Here is an 18,095-nt window from a genome sequence, read left to right as displayed (position 1 = left end):
CTGTTCGCGGTATTATGTTTCAAAATTTAATGTCAATGTACAACACTATGCCTTTATTATTGTCTTTTTTGTCCAGCATTAATTTTGATTACATGTATCATAACATACGTAATAGCGCAAATTGACACAGTTGAAAATACACGATAATAGAAGCAAAAAAAGTTTCAGTAAACATGGGTCTGTAAACGAGCGAATGTGTGGTTACAAGCCGCCACTGACTTCATTGTTTGTAAACGTCGTCCTCGTTGGTATAATGCTAATAATACAGTAAGAAACGTCATTGGAGATCTCATTGCTTTATTGAACATTCTACTTACTCTAACAAACATTAGTATGTTCCATGTTACAATTACTGTACACTCGTACCTGTTAAAGGTGGTGTTCAAAGTGTACGCGATTCCGCATTGAGTTTCGAATTCTTTCGAACACCCCCGGTTCATTTCGGAATTGGTCACAAGCATGTACAATTCTCTGCTCCAATACTTCACCCGCGTAAACGGGAGTGTTGTACACTACGCTTTTGAGGTGACCCCAGACACAAAAATCCATCCGGTGATCCACGGTACAGGCCCGCCTCGGCCTATCCATCTTTGATCATATCTGCGTGTTAGATGTCGTCTCACAGTAGCAGCAAATGTGCCGGTGCTCCATCACGCATGTACCACATACTCTGACGTGGCTCAAGAGGTAAAGCACTCGGTGTTTACAAAATGCAATCAGTGACGCCTTCAAACCACACATTCTCACACATTATTAGTATTTTACCAACCAGGACGACGTTTACAAACAATGAAGTCAGTGGCGGTTTGTAATCACACATTCGCAATTATCTCGAAAACGGCTCGTTTGCAGACCCATGTTTACTGAGACTTTTTGCTTCTATTATCGTGTACTTTCAACTGTGTCAGTTTGCGCTATTACTTATGAGACACCCTGTATATATATTTAAAAAAGCTATTTTGAGTTTCATTTCTTCAAATTTATCTGCCATCAGTAAAGCAATACCAATGTTTTCAATGCAAATATTCAGAGTACAGTAGTGCAAACCTTATTGGAAAATGTTAATTTATTGTAGATGATTCTTCATATACGTAGCGTCTTCTCATTGTACAAATTGTACTCGAAAATAATGTTCTTTCTCCGCGTATCTAACCCGGGACCCTTTGATTACAAGGCGATGACGTTACCACTACGCAATCTGGAAGCCCCTTCTGTTTTTAATCTTGATTACTTTATTCTGCGAGTTATTACAATTAACATATATGGCTTTAATTTAATCTCAAATTACATTTCTGAAATCTAAACTTCTTTTTCTTCTAGTGTTCTCCAACATCATATTTGCTGATTGGAAGAATATTTCGCACCACAGGAATGGGAAGACACAAGGAGGAACACACGACCACGATGCACATGTGACGTTACGACTCTGTAAGTCATTGTTCCCTATTATTTCTACATCTTATTTGCCTGCTTTGGTATTATTTTGCGTTTATTGCTTCTGTAGTGATAGGATTGTCCCCAGTCAACAAGGTAATGTTACCACAACGTTGTGGCAATGTTAGCCCCTAACATACCTAACGTTGTTACAATGTTCAGTGTATGTTGATACAACGTTGTGTAAACATTGTGTCATCGTTTAAGGGTCATTTATTTCAACGTTGCTGCAACGTAGGTTGACAACGTTGTGGCAATATATACTGAACATTATGTAGCAACGTTAGGTATGTAAGGGGTTAACGTTGCCACAACTTTTTTGCAACATTACCTTGCTGCCTGTGTAATTTATGAATATAACAACAATGCATATTTAAAATATGGTTATTTCGCATGGTAAGCTATAAGCAACTTTTCCTGCTCCACCAAAATAGGCAATTGTTAGTCTGGAGAGTTCGATGAATTAACCAATCTCTAACTACACCCTGATAATCAATTTGTTTAACAGTTTTTTTTTTTTTTTTTTTTTTTTTTGTCCTCGTTTTCCATTTAGAAGGGTACACCTTCTCTTTGGTAAGTGAATTGTTTCCATAAATGTTTTCCCTTGCAAGGTGATGGTCTAAGTGTTTTCAGTAATGAAGTGGTACATATTTACTTATTCTGAGGGTAGTTCACTTAGATCTTATTTATGCAGTAGTGGGAAAATTACTTCAGTTAGGAAAGTAATACTTTGCTATGGTGCGGCACGTGTTGGATATATCACGTGCCGTAGTTCCGGAGGATGATGGATATTATACAGCTGGTAGTCAGGATGCTGTGGATCTATCAGGAAGGTGTACATGGTTAAGAGATGCTGTAATGGTGTGCAGTGGTATGTGGGAAGGCAGTCGTGTAGAGCATCTTCGTACATTGTGCTAAGAAGTTGTGGATGGTGCGAGTTCATTCGACCAGTTATATATTTGTGACGGATGGCTTCGATGTGGGTTGTGATTTCGGGAAAGGTTATTCGCTCGTACAGTAGTCGTGTAGGACTTGGTAGGACTACTCTGAAGGCCAAACGAAGAGCATGTCTTTCCAGAACTTGTAGTTTGTGATAGAATGAGTCTGGGGCTGATATCCATGCAGTGTGGCCGTAAGTAATTGCTGGTCGAAGGAAAGTCTTGTAGGTATGTAGGACAACCTGGGAGTTGAGTCCCCAGGATGTTCCAATTAGCCGTTTGAGCAAGCTCAGACGATTTGTAGCTTTTTGGACGATGTTGAGCAATTGAGGTTTCCAGGTTAGCTTGGAGTCAAATATGACTCCCAGGTATTTTGCAGTGGTGGCAGGCAGAATTTGAGTTCCCCGTATTTTGATGTTTAATAATGTTGGGTTCCTTTGGATCTTCGAGCGACAGCCTGTCTGCAGAAACACCAATGCTTGTGTTTTGAGAGCATTTATTGTGAGACGCCATGTGTCACACCATCTTTGGAAGGAGTTTATAGCTGGTTGGAGAGTTTTGTTTATAGCTTGGATGGTTGAACAACAGGCGAGAAATGCGGTGTCGTCAGCGAATTGGTAGATAGAAACTTGTGGGGGTTTTGGCATATCGGCAACGTATAGTATATAGAGTAATGGTGATAAGGCTGCACCCTGTGGAACGCCAGAGTAAGGGAAAATGGGGTATGACATTGCTCCATTTACAGTGACATAAGCGACCCTATTTGTTAGGAAGCTGTGTACTAATCTGACATAGGAAAGCGGTAGTTGGAATTTATGGAGCTTGTAGATGAGCCCAGTATGCCATACTTTGTCAAATGCTTTCTCCAGGTCGAATAGTACTAGACAGGATGGTTTGGATGTGTTGAAGTGATTTGTGATGCGAGTCGTTAGTTTTAATAAATTATCAAGGACACTGTGTTGAGGTCTAAAGCCTGCTTGGTGCGACGGAAGTAAACTGTGTGCTTGTAAGTGCATGTGTATGCGTCGAACAATGATGCGTTCGAATATTTTGCTAAAGGTTGATGTGAGCTGAATAGGTCGATAGTTTGTTGGGTTGGTACTATCTTTGTTTGGCTTTGGGAACATTAGAACCTTTGAAATCTTCCAGTCTGTCGGGTAGTGTCCTGTGCGGAGGATAAAATTGTAGATAATGGCCAGAAAGGACAGCAATGCAAGCGGGGCCTGTTTAATCAATACGTATGTGATATTGTCCAATCCGGGAGCAGTGTTTCTCTTCCTACGCACAGTATTGATAATATCATCTGTTGTGATAGGAACAGTTAGAGCATTTGTAGGATCAATAGTGTGCGTATTACTGGGTTGCAGTTGCCTGTTATTGGGGTTGGTGACTCTGTCAATTTTGGTCTGGAGGCGGAGATTTGGAGCTAGTTGTGGTGTTGGAGTGAAAGTGTCTTGCAAGACATTTGCGAAGGCATAAGCTTTCTCAGTGTCTGTGTTTAGAGCTGCGTCCTTGATTGTTATCGGATAAGGAGTACTACTGGATTGTCCAGTGAGCACCTTGAAACGTTTCCAGTATTTTGTGGGATGGCTTTCGTCACTCAATTGGTTGCACGTTTCAATCCATCGACGTTGTTTATAAGCTTTTATATAGTTTTGAACGGTACGCAGCCATTGACGGTGTAAGTTAAGGGATTCAGGATTTCTGGTCTGGAGGTAGTCCCTGTATGCTCGTCGTGATGCTGTGATTAAATGAAGATATTGCGGAGGTAGCTTTGGTTTGTAACTATTGAGAGTGGTCGTAGGTATGTTAGTGGTTGCTGCACTGGTAATCTGTGCCGTAAGATGTTCCACCGCCGTATCGAGTTCCTCTGAATTGTTTGGTGGTGGAAGTGGATCAAAAAATGCTTGCTGTAGTTGTGCACTATATGCTTCCCAATTTGCGTTGTTGTAACACCAGATTTTGCGGGGTTGTATTTTACTGCTTATATTGCGGTTACCAAGATTTAGGGTGATTTTTACTGGATCATGATCACTGCCAATGGAATCCAGCACAGATATGTTCAAGCAGGCACTGAGAGATGTTGATGTTATAACGACGTCAGGGGTGGTGTTACTTATGGGACGTGTGGCTCTGGGCAGTACATGGAATTCCGCTGTGGTGTTTTGGTCCAGAAATTGTAAAAAGTTTGTTTTGTCTTGCATGCTGCGACTATGAAAATTGATGTCCGCTGCTATGATATAATGTTTACTGAGGTTTTGGATATGTTGAAAGAATTCGTATGGAATAGTCTCCCCTGGTCTTACATAAATGGTAGCGAATGTAACGACTCGGGATGGAAAGTAGATGGTACTAGCAGTATGTTCTGGTAGGTTCAAGTTTGGTGGGAAGGTAACTGTTCGATATGGTAATTTTCTATCTATTCCGATTGCTGTGCCGCCATTTACTCGTAAGCCCGGTGGACCATCGTAGCGTAAAATATTGTATGGTGGTATATGGCAGCTTATTTTTGGAGCGAGATAGGTTTCGTTTAGGGCGAAGCAGTGAACAGATTCTCCCAGAAGTAGGTGTTGCAATATAACTTTTCGATTAGGCAATGATCGGATATTTAGAAATAGAAAATTATACCGTATGCAGCCTGCCATAATGATATAAATAACAATTAGGTTCCTAGACTTCTGTTTCCAGTGGTACAATTTGAAAATGTACGTGTGGACCAGAATAAGTAGCAAACAGGTGGACACGAAAAAGAGTTTTAGCTGTCAGGACTATCTGTTGTAATATGTGTTGGCGCAGGAATGGGTGGATATTTTGTAAAGTTAATGTTTGGAATCGAAGTAGATCTTCAACCGTCACTGGTTGTTTCAAAGAGTTTTGTGGTGGAGTTGTGGAGTCCCTTGTTCTTAATGGTACAGTCAGGTCGGGTCGTGATGCTTCAGGGTTTGGACGGGCAGCACAGCGATAACTATATGAGGGATGAGCCTCTTTGCACGTGTTACACTTGGGTGGTGCATTTAGATTCGTGCAATCTTTAGTTGCGTGTTGGCCAGAGCAATAGCCACAGATAGGTGTTTCGGGGCAATTTGCCGTAGTGTGGGAGTTGTATTTCTGGCAGCGTTCGCATCGTAATGGAAGGGGTGCTTTTGAATGTGAAGGTTCAACCCTGTGTCTTTGGCGATATATATAAGCCCCTTCATGAAGTAAGCGATCGATCGTGTTGGAACAATCTGTTATGACTCGCATCAGGAAAGTTGGACCATTATTGTTCTGTATTCGAACGCATTTTATGACTTCATGGCCTTCCAAACGCAGTTCTTCTAATACTTCTTGATCAGCGAGTTCTGGATCTACGCCTCTGATAACCACTGACATGTGTGGTGGTTTGTTTGGAGGTGGTGGTTGTTTGGTGGTTTTGGGTGTCAGTTGGGAAAGAGCAGCCTGTGGTCCAAAAATTTCAAACGAAACTTTGTTTCTCAGAGTGGAGAGAAATTGCGGATCTCTGGATTTGATAATGATGCCATTTCTGGTGAATATAATTTGTTCTACTTGTGCTCGGGGAAGGTATTTTTGTAACTGTTGAAGGAGCAACTTAGGAGTTCTGTACTTGGGGTCGTAATTTTGTAGTAGGAAGTTGTAGACAGTGGAATTTTCTTCAGTTCGATCATCAATTCGTGTGGTATCTCTGGGATTTAACTTTGGATTGCGTGTTTGTTCTTGATATTTTTGTTTCTTTGGTAGTTGAAGAGGAGATCGAGAGCGATCCCTGGGTGTTTTTGAATCGGCTGAAGTGCTTCTTGAGTTGCCTCGGTCTTGTTTTTGGATTATCCTGTCTCGAGAGTTTGCACCCCCAACTTGTTGGGGGAGCCCTTTATGCATGGTGAGCGAAGGGAGGCAACCTAGTAATCCTTTTCGAAGACGAAACAATTAGGAGACAGAGTTATTTCAGGTGGTGCAAAATAAGCAAAGTACAAGGTGCTGCAAACGTGGATTGTAGCACAGTTCGCTTCTAGTTAAGCAGAGTACAAAGTGCTGCAAACGTGGATTGTAGCACAGTTCGCTTCCAGTTAAGCAGAATACAAAGTGCTGTAAACGTGGATTGCAGCACAGTTCGCGATGCACAATCAGGGCTTCAGTTGTCACCGTTAGGTTTCCACCTTGATTCTCGGGGAGTGGGCCTCCCCGGATGCCATGATGGTTTAACAGTACTTAGCTCCTAATTATATAGTCCGGAATAAAAATATTTATCATGGGAGTTTCACTTGTATTTACCACATTTCATTTTCTGATCTTCCTTACAACTTCAATATTCACACATCTTTCGAAGGATAATAAACACATTTTTTCACTAATTACAATCGAAGTTATCCTTATTTGTGTTACTAAAACTTATGATCGTTTTGCATTTGGGTAGCACTGCCATCTAGTGTACGCTGTAGGAAATATGAGCTTTGGTGGACAGAGCGCACACAAATTCAGATTAAACAAAACACTCCGATCTGACGTTTTTGGCGCTCACGGTGGTGGTTACCATCCAAACTAAAGCGCATTCAGTGGAATGTTTTTTTTTTGTAACGTTGATGCAACGTTATCACAACGTTGTTTCCCTACATACAACATTCATCATAAATACAACATGCATACAACGTTGTATCAACGTTAGTGCCTTGACTGGGTCTTAACATATTACAAGGGTACAGTTTTCATACATCGTAAGCTTAGTTGGTTGGTATTTTAAGTCCACGGAATGCACAGTAAGGCTAATCGGGACTGGACCTAAAGTTTAACGGGGGATCCGAACCAATATGTACTTCTACCGGGTATCGAACCCGGGACCCCTGATTACTAGGCGACGACGTTACCATTACGCCATCGGGGAGGCCCCCGTAAGCTTAGTAGAGACCAGAAAACATTAAAGAAGAAATGTCGTCACTCTTTGGGCGAATGTGGCTTAAGCTCAACGTGAAATATTTTAATTCTAACTTAATAGCCTGGATGAGGAATTTTTGAAAAAACGTTAATGGACATTATAGCACCATGATATAGAATGTAAGAGAGGAGAAGCAACAGAAGAGAAGAGAAGGAAGAAATATTAAAAAGAGAACTAGAGAGAGCGAAGGAAACAGAGAAGGAAGAGAGAAAGAAAAGGAGAAATGGAGAGACAATAATGAGAGATCAAGAGAGAGAAGGAGAGAAAGAGAAATAGTGAAGGAAGAGAGACGAGGGATGATAGATTATTTGAGACAAGAAGAAGAGAACGAGAGAAAGAGTCAGGGAGAGAGAGAGAAGAGAAGGCGAAGTGAGTAAAGGAAGTTGAGGAGGGATGAAGAAGAAAGAGAAGAAGGAAATAGAGAAACGAGGAGACAGAAAAGAACGAGAGAATGCTTAAGAATCTTAGAAACAGAGAGCAAGGAAGAGACGAGAACAAGACCAAACTAGAGATGTAAAGAGGAAAAGAGATAAAGATAGTTGAAAGGAGAGCCTGAAAGAGAGAGAAAGTGTGTCATATTAGCCGCCACAACAGAAGCAAATGTAACCAAGAATTATTTCGAAAATTTCGATGACACGTTGCAGAGGAAGAAGCGATTTAATCTGCAAATTACTCTTCACAATATCTTATGAATGAAGATTTACACACTTTTTTTTAGCAGACACTTCGTTTATTCCCACCATATTTTACCTACACCTTCTTCGTTCACTGGAAAATACAAACAAGATACGAAAACAGCGCACAAGTAGGTACTTATTTGTCACAGTATCCATCGGGGATGTGGGGAAGTTGGCCGGACGATCTGCAGTCGGCAACACCCTTTTCGCAAACGCATCTTCTTGGTATAAGGGCTTCGGAGAAAGAGACGTACCCAGCTATGAGTTCACTGCTTACCTGGAAGAAATTAGCACACTTCCTGTCATCAAATTCGCTAATTTCAATGAGTCATGTGAAATTATATGCATTCTCCATCCACTACGAGACATTAATGCAAAGAAAACCACGTTGTGTTATTTTGTTTGTGTTTGTTACGGAAATTATGCATGAATTATTGGCTCCGGAAATTGTGTGTGAATTTCCGTACACGTGAAAAATTGCAACTTTCAGTAATCTGAATCACATTAAATTTATTACATATTTATAAATGCCCTGAGGTAAGGGAAACCTGATGGTAAGAGACCTGTAGGAAGGCCAAGACGAAGATGGAGGGACAACGTTGAGATGTACCTAAAGGAAATCGGTAAGGATGGAAAAGATTGGAGTAATCTTACCCAAGGCTTCCCTGGTGGTGCAGTGTAAGGTCGCCGCCTTGTAATCAAGAGATCCTGGGTTCGATTCCCAGGAGGCACATAGTGGCTCGGATCCCACTTTAAACTGTATGTCCAGTCCGATTAGCCTTACTGTGCATAAAGTGGACTTAAAACATCAACTCAATCAATCAAATCTTACCCAGCCAGGATAGGGACAGATGGAAGGCTTGTGTTGCTGCAGCAATAAACCTTTGGGTTTAAGAAGACCAAAGAGTAAGTAAGATATTTTGAAAAAAATCTTATTTTTCTAACACCATTAAGCCTTGTTTCCATGATATGAAAACCTGAATATGCTGACCAAGGCAGAAATTTATTTTATTATAAAACATAAACTAAACGTAACGTTTCAACCTTCTAGCAAGGTCTTCTTCAGACTCTGCACCAAGTACAAATGTAACAAGGTACAAAACAGGACGATATATATATACACACAAAAATACTCCCCTACAGACTATTAGATAGTTGTTTCTGGAACATTCTAGCAGGTGGCTTTCCCTTGTCAACTTTACTTTCACCTGAAAGTGAATGTGGTTGGACTCTATCTCACGCTCTTTTTCCTTCATTCTTCTTCCTTCTTCTCTCCTCTTTCTCTCTTGTCCTTTCCACTCTTTCTAACACCTTCTTCCATTTTTTGTTTATCTTCAGTCCACATGTTTGTGTATATATATCGTCCTGTTTTGTACCTTGTTACATTTGTACTTGGTGCAGAGTCTGAAGAAGACCTTGCTAGAAGGTTGAATTATAACTCCATTAAGCCTTGTTTCCATGATTATGAAAAACTAAATACGCTGACCAAGGCAGTAATTTATTTTATTAAAAACATAAACTAACGTAACGTTTCAACCTTCTAGCAAGGTCTTCTTCAGACTCTGTATCAACTTTTGTACTTGATACAGAGTCTGAAGAAGACCTTGCTAGAAGGTTGAAACGTTACGTTAGTTTATGTTTTTAATAAAATAAATTACTGCCTTGGTCAGCGTATTTAGTTTTTCATAGAAGGTTGAAACGTTACGTTTAGTTTATGTTTTATAATCAAATAAATTTCTGCCTTGGTCAGCATATTGAGTTTTTCTTATTTTTCGTAGATTAGTATATCCCGTAACATTTGTGACGTGTTTGTAGATGTATTTCGAGTCTGACTTTGTGAATTAAATTAAATATTTTAAATATATATACCGGTTAATTAAAATGAATCACAATTTTTGGATACATTGGAATCGCACAAACGTTTTATATTGAGTATATTTGCGTGTGTATGTGTGTGGATGGTGAGAGGTGGTGATATGTAAGGTTCAAATAGAGAAAAAAATCTGCTTGTACCCCTGAATTTTTGGAAAGTTCGCCTTGGAAACCTTGAATTGTGCTTGAATTTTATCATGGTCTTAGAGTGACCACCCTGCCGAAGCTGCACAGTTCATAATATGAGGTCCTACAACTTCAATCCAGCAGCTAGGTTAAGTGGTATGGCTTTATCATAATATGATTATAAATATATTATATTTTTATATGCACTACAATCCTACGGGCAATGTTCTTACCCAGCAGCCATTCGAATAATTATGATTTCTCAGAAGTTCTGATGTTTTTTGCCCATTTATACGAGGGTCGTTTAAAAAAAGGATTACATACTCATAGCTGTCTACTTACATAATTGTGGAGGGCGAGATTACTGAATTCCTTCGTAATAGCCTCCAGCCAATTGTAGCATATGTTGCCAAATTTGACAATTTTCTCACGTCGACAACTGTCATTGGTGGTATTGAAGCAACGTCCTCGTAGAGAATCTTATAACCCATGTCCAGACTATAGAGCGGTTGCTTTAGCAATCCCCAGTCCCACAGCTAAAGCAGTTGCCTCGACAGAATTGTCGGTCGTTTCCAACGTTTAGCTGAACGAAGGTGATTCTCCAGAAAGTTACGGTAATACTAATTTCACAGTGACTCCCTTCCGCACTTTGTGACAAAGGGAAACGACTTTGTAGTCGTACGCAACAACAAGCATCCCTTAAATGTTGCTGGGTGCTTGTTGGAACTTTCGCGCTCTTGGCGAATCAGTATGCCGAACCACTTAATCGATGTTGGATATTGAAGTGCCTCATCACCAAAGAGCTTGCACAAGTTCTCTGCGAAACTTATACATCTTTTCCAGTCTTACGGCGGACGCTCTATATGCTGGCAAGGGAAGTGGGGAGCCGGGAAGCGAGCAATCCAGTGCGATAAGAAACGCATCAGCCTGTAGAACGAGGTGCACGTAGTAGTTCCTCCCCTCGACATCGTAACTCTCTGCGTCACCGCCGTGTCTGGTTGGTCTGCTGCGTATTCCTCGCTCCCCACTTCCCTTGCCAGCATATAGAGCGTCCGCCGTAAGAGTAGAAAATACCAATAACAGCATTTCTTTTACATGGAACTTGAATTTTGATGAACGCAATCTGTTCTTTTTGTCAGCATATTGTTTTGGAGCGCAGTACTCAATACGGCTACAGTCAGCACAGTGCTGCCACCACGCATCAATCTGTCGAACTACGACATGGCTACCAGTTCAATGGGTAATGTAATTTTAACCACTGGCACTAACACTATTTTTCATAGTTGCGAATTTGAGTAATAACATAAGCATACACTTACATCGTCAACTTCGTGGATAACTCGATTGATGTTATACCACATAACCTTTCTTATATCTTCCACGGTCCAATTCTGAGCGAAGAGTTCCTTCATAAGGTGTGGAAACTTGGACGGGTCTTCTAGACCAGCCACAGACCTGCAAAGCGAGGAAGATCATCCTGAACTAAATCTAGAATTCAATTATTACCAAGATATCATTCACTAGCCGTAACAGGTTTAATGGAACTTAAAATTTACTCGTTCGGTTGTAGGCAGGATTGTTAAAGGTTCAGGAATTTTAAATAAATTCAATTCCGATCCAGGAGAGAAAATCAGCAAGCGTAAATGGGTTCAGGACCGTAAAGAACCCTTTTATGTTTAAAGTATTTCAATTCGGTCCAGGAACCTTTTTCCCGGATCATTTTTAAATACGGTCCAGAATTTTTTTTCCGGATCAATGTAGATCCGGTCCAACATCCGTAATAAAATACGTAGCAACAACGGGAAGAACATTTAACTTACTTGTTACCGCAGTCAAAGGCCGAACCAATTCCTACATGATCCACTCCAGCCACATTTCTGATATGGGTGAGGTGTCCTGGGAAGAGAATGGTTCAAGAGATCAGTAACTATAATGACAAGAAAGAAAATTAAATATGGCAAGCAGGGACATAGCCTATAAGAAACGTGTATGAATTATCAAGAACAATGGAACACAATTGTTCTTCATAGTAAGTGATGAATGTAGGAGAAACGAGGGAACATAGAGAAAAAGCATGCAGAGAAAGGAAGCACGAGATAGATTAGGAAGAGAGTGAAGCAGAGGAGAGAAAGAGCACAGGGAAAGGGACAGAGAATCAGGAAAGGAGAGGAGCAGAGAGAGAGATGCACAGAATCAGAAAAACAGAGAGAAGAGAGTGGAGTAGAGGAGAGAAGAGAAGAGAAAAGAGATGGATAGAGAGGGGTGAGGAGCGTAGAAAGAGATGTATAGAATCAGAAAGAGACGGAGGGTGGAGTAGAGGAGAGAAGAGGAAAGAAAAGAGATGAGAAGGGAATAGGGGAAAGAAAGTGAGAGGAGTCGCAGAGAATCGTAAAAAAAGAGAGAAGGGAAGGAGCGGAGAAAGAGATTCAGAGAATAAGATTGATTTGCTTCATTTTACTTCGCGTCTTGTGCCACTTTTGGCTAATTTGCGATGGAGATGAATATGATGAATTTGACTAATTGACACTCACAAACAGGTCCAGGCCTGGACTCGAACCCGGGACCCCTGACGTCGCAGCGCGATGTGCTAACCATTCCACCACGGGGTCCGGTATAGAGAATAAGAAAGAGGTTGGAGTAGTGGAGAGAAGAAGAGAAAAGAGAATAGAAGTAAGAACATGAGATGAGAGAAAATTATAGAGAGCAGAGAAGAACGGAGAAAGAGATGCAGAGAATCAGTAAGGGAAAAAAAGAAAGCTATTTGATTGCAACTTACTGACAACGTCCTGTATTGTTCCATTGTCACTGCAGGCCACTGCTTGGCTCTCAAACGTCACCATTACAATACCACCATTGACACCCTTCAATAGAGAATACACTTAGTAAGAGACAATAGACACCAATACTTAACAGGGAGGACATTACTGAGACATTCCACGACAAGTAATCCTACTTTATGTAAACAACAAAATAAATCTACCTGGAAGTTATTATTGTTTTTAAGCGGATTGAGATTTAAATATTTGTGAATGCATATAATTTACACATTTCACGAGCAAAAAATATTAGCCTACATGCTTCACACATAAGCAACATTTTTGAAGGTCACACACGTAACACATTTTCGTTAATACTTTTCATGCATTCAGTCAATGTCATTATACTCAAGTTGTTTTCATTTGTTATCAGATATCACAAAGTAGTTCATAATTCTATGAAATCAGTTCAATATGAATATATCTCATGTCTAAAACCTTACATTTTATGTGTAAAAATGTAACTCTGGAATTCCCCATACTAGGCAACTACACGAAAAAATAACTGGGGCAAATTTGTTTCTTGGTAATGGAAACATTTCATCTGTACAGAGTGATCATAAAATCTTAAATCCATTTTTTTTAAAATTCTGCCACATAACCTTCTGGTTACCTCACTACACCACCAAAATTAGTTAAACATAAAGCATTATTACAGACCGTATCAACTGTCTTTGAATAATTATCAACTCCCAAATTATTAACTTGAAAAAAATACGCTAACTGTAATCAATGGGAGAACTGATGAACGGCACATTTACTTCATGCAGAAGATGCTCTACTTTTCCACCACCAGTATCAACACACTTGTATCAGGTTTCAACATGTTTACCTTTAGTAAGATTTAGGGCTGAGCCGATACCAGGGGTGATAAATGTGATGAAAAGAGAAGAAAGTGAGACTAAATATCGAGAAGACAATTCAGTCTAATCTATCTCAATAATCAATCACTTTGATAAATGTCCTCGGTTAAATATGAAGTCTTGATTGGCACATCATTTTATGTATATACCTGTCAAAAACCAAATCAATGTAATAGCAATATCTAACTTACCTCAAAATTTAATCCAAAGCAGAGAAACTACTCAGGCACTATGATGAAGAAACGAAGACCTCGAACACCCAGCCATGAGGAAATAATGCACCAGCTGAGAGCACAAGAGAGTATTACACAAGGTAAACCTTTGCTTGTCCGTTGTTGGACCATTTTGTAGTAGAATTGAACTCACGTTTCTCTGAACGCAGTAAACACATTGGAAAATTGCAACAACTTATTCCAAAAATGTGAAACGGCTATCCCTCATTCATTGGAACAGTGTGTCAAAATGTAGGATGGCCTGGTTGATAGATTGGATTTTGATGGCCTGATCATACCTCCCGGATTTTCCGTGACAATCCCAGAATGATATAATTTGTCCTGGTGTCCTGAATAGTTTCTTCGGGATACACCAATTTCCTCGAATCGGGTAGGAAAGATGAAATGATTTAAACGATAACTAACTAACTAACTCTCTAGCCTTCTTAAACCCGAAGGTTCATGGCTGCAGCAACACAGGCATTCCATCTGTCCCTATCTTGAGCAAGATCTATATACTCTTTTCCATCCCTACCGATTTCCTTTAGGTCCATCTCAACGTTGTCCCTCCATCTTCGTCTTGGCCTTCCTACAGGTCTCTTACCATCAGGTTTCCCAACAAGAACCTTGTAAACTCCTCTTTCCTCTCCCATTCGTGCCACATGGCCTGCCCACCTAAGCCTTCTTGATTTAATTATTCTAATAATATCTGGACATGAGTACAAATTATGTAGTTCTAAATTATGTAACCTTCTCCACTCACCTGTCTCCTCATCCCTTTTAGGTCCAAATATTTTCCTAAGGATCTTATTTTCAAATACTCTCAATTTATGTTCCTCTTTCAATATAAGGGACCAGGTTTCACACCCATATAATACTACAGGCAAAATTACTGTTTTGTATATTTTAACTTTTAGTTTCTTAGAGATTAAACGAGAAGACAAACGTTTATGAAGAGAGAAGTAACATGCATTTCCTGAATTAAGCCTACTTTTTATTTCCTCTTTAATATAATTTTCATTTGTTAATATTACTCCTAAGTATTTGAATTTGGAAACTGGTTCAAACGAGTTGTTATCAATAATTAGATTTTGATTATTACCTAACACTTGGTTTCGGCCTGGAAGCATATTTTTTTTTCTCTTTGTTAACTTCCAAACCTATCTCTTTAGCAGTTTTGAAAAATATTTTAGCATTATTCTTAATTGTATTCACATCATCCCCCAGTAAGTCTACATCATCTGCATATGCTAACAACTGAGTCACACCATTTAATTTTAGTTATTCTTTAGTTTCTTTTACCTTCCTTACAGCATATTCTAAGGCAAAATTAAAGAGCAATGGAGATAATGCATCTCCTTGTTTTAACCCATCATGAATTGTAAATTTGTCAGACATATTAATACCCACACGAATTTTACTTTTTGTTTCACTGGTGCATATTTTTATCATACTAACAAGCTTCTTAGGTATTCCAAACTCTACTAATATATTATATAATTTATCTGTTTTGACCGAATCATATGCTTTTTTGAAATCAATGAATAGCTGATGGACATTTTGATTATATTCCCACTTTTTTTCAAGTGTCTGTCTGATGTGAAAAATTTGATCTGTAGTTGATCTGTTACGTTTAAATCCACATTGATAATCACCTATAATTTCATTAACATATGGGGTTAGTCTTGTTAAAAGAATGTTAGATAATATTTTATATGTTGTTGAGAGTAGAGAAATTCCACGGTAATTATTGCAGTTCATTTTATCACCTTTTTTAAACACAGGAACAATTATGGATTCTTTCCACTGTTGAGGGATTTCTTCTTTATTCCATATTAAACAAATTAATTGATGAATTTGACATATTAATGAATTTCCACCATATTTAATTAACTCAGCTGGTGTTAAATCAATGCCAGGTGCTTTGTTATTCTTTAGCCTTTTAATAGCATCTCTAACTTCAGTCAAGTTAGGTTCTGGAACTAAAGGTTCTGCTGTGTGTACTTCATTTACTTCTGATTTATCTCCTACATGGACATTTAAAAGGTCATTAAAGTAGTTCTTCCATCTATTTAGAATATTTCTTGGGTCTGCTAGAAAATCACCGTCTTTATCTTTTATCAAGTTTACTTTAGGTTGCCACCCCTTTCTAAATTCATTTACACCTTTATATAAATCTCTGATATTTTCATTTTTGCTGTTTGTTTCAATTTCGTTAATTTTGCTTTTCAAGTAATCTCTTTTTTTACTTCTAAACGCGCGGTTAACTTCTCGCTTTATTCTATTATAATTGTTTAGATTTGTATCATCAGAGTTATTTAACCACCTAAGTCTAGCCTGATTTCTTATTTCTATTAGATTATGACATTCATTATCAAACCATGGCTTACTTTTTCTCGGTTTATGGTATCCTATACTTTCTTTAGCTGCTGATTCTATTGCATTACGTATGTGCTCCCAATTCTTATTTACGTCTGTTTCATTTATATTTTCATCATCATTTAAATCCTGCAAAACATCAAATCTATTTGACAGTTTAATTTGGTAATCTTTCTTAATTCTTTCATCAACAAACTTTCCTGTATCAAATTTTAGAACTTTTAGATTTTGTTGCTTATGATTTATCACTGAGAGTCTTTCTATTAATTTAGCAATTACTAAATAATGGTCACTGGCACAGTCAGCAACTCTATGTGTACGAACGTCAATTATACTAGTATGCCTTCTCTTATCAATGAGAATATGATCTATCTGATTATGAGTTTTACCATCTGGAGAAGACCAGGTAAATTTATGGATATCTTTATGTTTAAAAGTGGTACTTTTCACAATTAAATTCTTTGAGGTTGCAAAAGTAATCAATCTTATACCATTATCATTACTTAATTCATGAAGACTTTCTTTACCAATCGTGGGTTTAAATGTCTCTTCTTTGCCAATCTGTGCATTACAGTCACCTAACAGAATTTTCATATCATACTGAGAAAATTTATCAAAGACCTGTTCTAACTCTGTATAAAAATCATCTTTAGTATTATCATATTTATCTTCCGTTGGTGCATGTATGTTTATTAAAATAATTTTATACCACCTACCCTGTAAAACTGCATATGATATCTTATCATTAATAAATTCTACTGTTTTAAGAGCCGAGATAATTCTATTATTTATGAAAAAGCCTGTTCCAAAATTATGATTTTCAGTACCACCATAGAAAAAAGTATAATTTTTAGTTTTACAATTCCCTTCTCCTGGCCACCTAACTTCCTGGACAGCTACTACATCTAATTTATACTTAACTATCTCATTAACTGTACACTGAAATGCCCCAGGCCGGTAAAGGCTCAGAACATTCCAGGTGCCTAATTTAATATCCTTATTCCTAACGTAGATCTTATCCTTAGTCCAGGGACCTCCCAAAGTAGTCCCCACCCGGAGATCCGAACGGGGGACTATTTTACCTCCGGAATATTTTACCTTGGGAACATCCATGGCTTATATTTCTGTTTCTTGACATGTCTTTTTACAGTGCAGAGTTGTCAGCTCTACGCCTAACCCCCAATATGAATGGAGGAACTACTACACAAGACAAACACAAACATATTAGACACAATTACTACACAAGACGAACACAAACACATTAGACAGCATAACTACTACACAAGACACACACAAACACATCACAACTATAACACAATATAAACACACCACAACTACTACACAATATAAACACCCCCCCCCCCACACACACACACACGATGAACACATAAAACATTAAAATTAAAACAAAAACATTCCTTCAAACATTAAAATCTATAATAATATTTGAAATCAGTTAATCTCAATCGAACTGTAGTTAATGATTTATACGATACTCTCTTCAACTTTATTTATATTTAAATGCGTAATAATAAAAGGCTCATTTTATGAGGCTCAGTCAATAAATAACGAGGATATTTCTACGTAATGAACCTCAGAAGTATTGTCCGTCACTGTTTAGGCATTTATCCCACTGTGACACCAGTCGCAAAATGGCATGCGCGTAGAACTCCTTTGGCTGCTGTTGGACCCTGTTGCGCACGTACTCCTTGACGTCATTGTCCGATTGAAACCGTTGTCCCCGCAGTGCTTTTTCGAGCTCACCGAAAATGTGCAAGTCACACGGGGACAGATCTGGAATATAGGTGGAGTGACTGAGGACTTCCCACTTGACTTTTTTCAGACATTTCA

The 18,095-nt window shown here is 38.8% G+C and overlaps 1 protein-coding gene across 2 annotated transcripts in view; it reads right to left on the bottom strand.

Annotated features, from left to right (window-relative positions):
• Nucleotides 1–8,045: 8,045 nt before the first annotated feature.
• The window catches only part of LOC145980284 (dipeptidase 1-like), a 32,812-nt gene continuing 22,762 nt past the window's right edge, over nucleotides 8,046–18,095 (bottom strand). For both annotated transcript variants that reach the window (XM_083113295.1, XM_083113296.1), the window contains exons 8-11: nucleotides 12,751–12,835; nucleotides 11,795–11,870; nucleotides 11,294–11,429; nucleotides 8,046–8,253 (exon numbers count right to left, since the gene is read on the bottom strand). In XM_083113295.1, the coding sequence (XP_082969421.1) occupies nucleotides 8,113–8,253; nucleotides 11,294–11,429; nucleotides 11,795–11,870; nucleotides 12,751–12,835 (438 nt within the window). In that variant the 3' untranslated portion in view covers nucleotides 8,046–8,112. The remainder of the gene's footprint in view (nucleotides 8,254–11,293; nucleotides 11,430–11,794; nucleotides 11,871–12,750; nucleotides 12,836–18,095) is intronic.

This window comes from Lepisma saccharinum, chromosome 27, assembly GCF_977018435.1.
Source record: "Lepisma saccharinum chromosome 27, izLepSacc3.1, whole genome shotgun sequence".
Taxonomy (NCBI): domain Eukaryota; kingdom Metazoa; phylum Arthropoda; class Insecta; order Zygentoma; family Lepismatidae; genus Lepisma; species Lepisma saccharinum.
The sequence above is the reverse complement of the archived record's forward strand: the minus strand, read 5'-3'. Positions and strand labels throughout refer to the sequence as shown.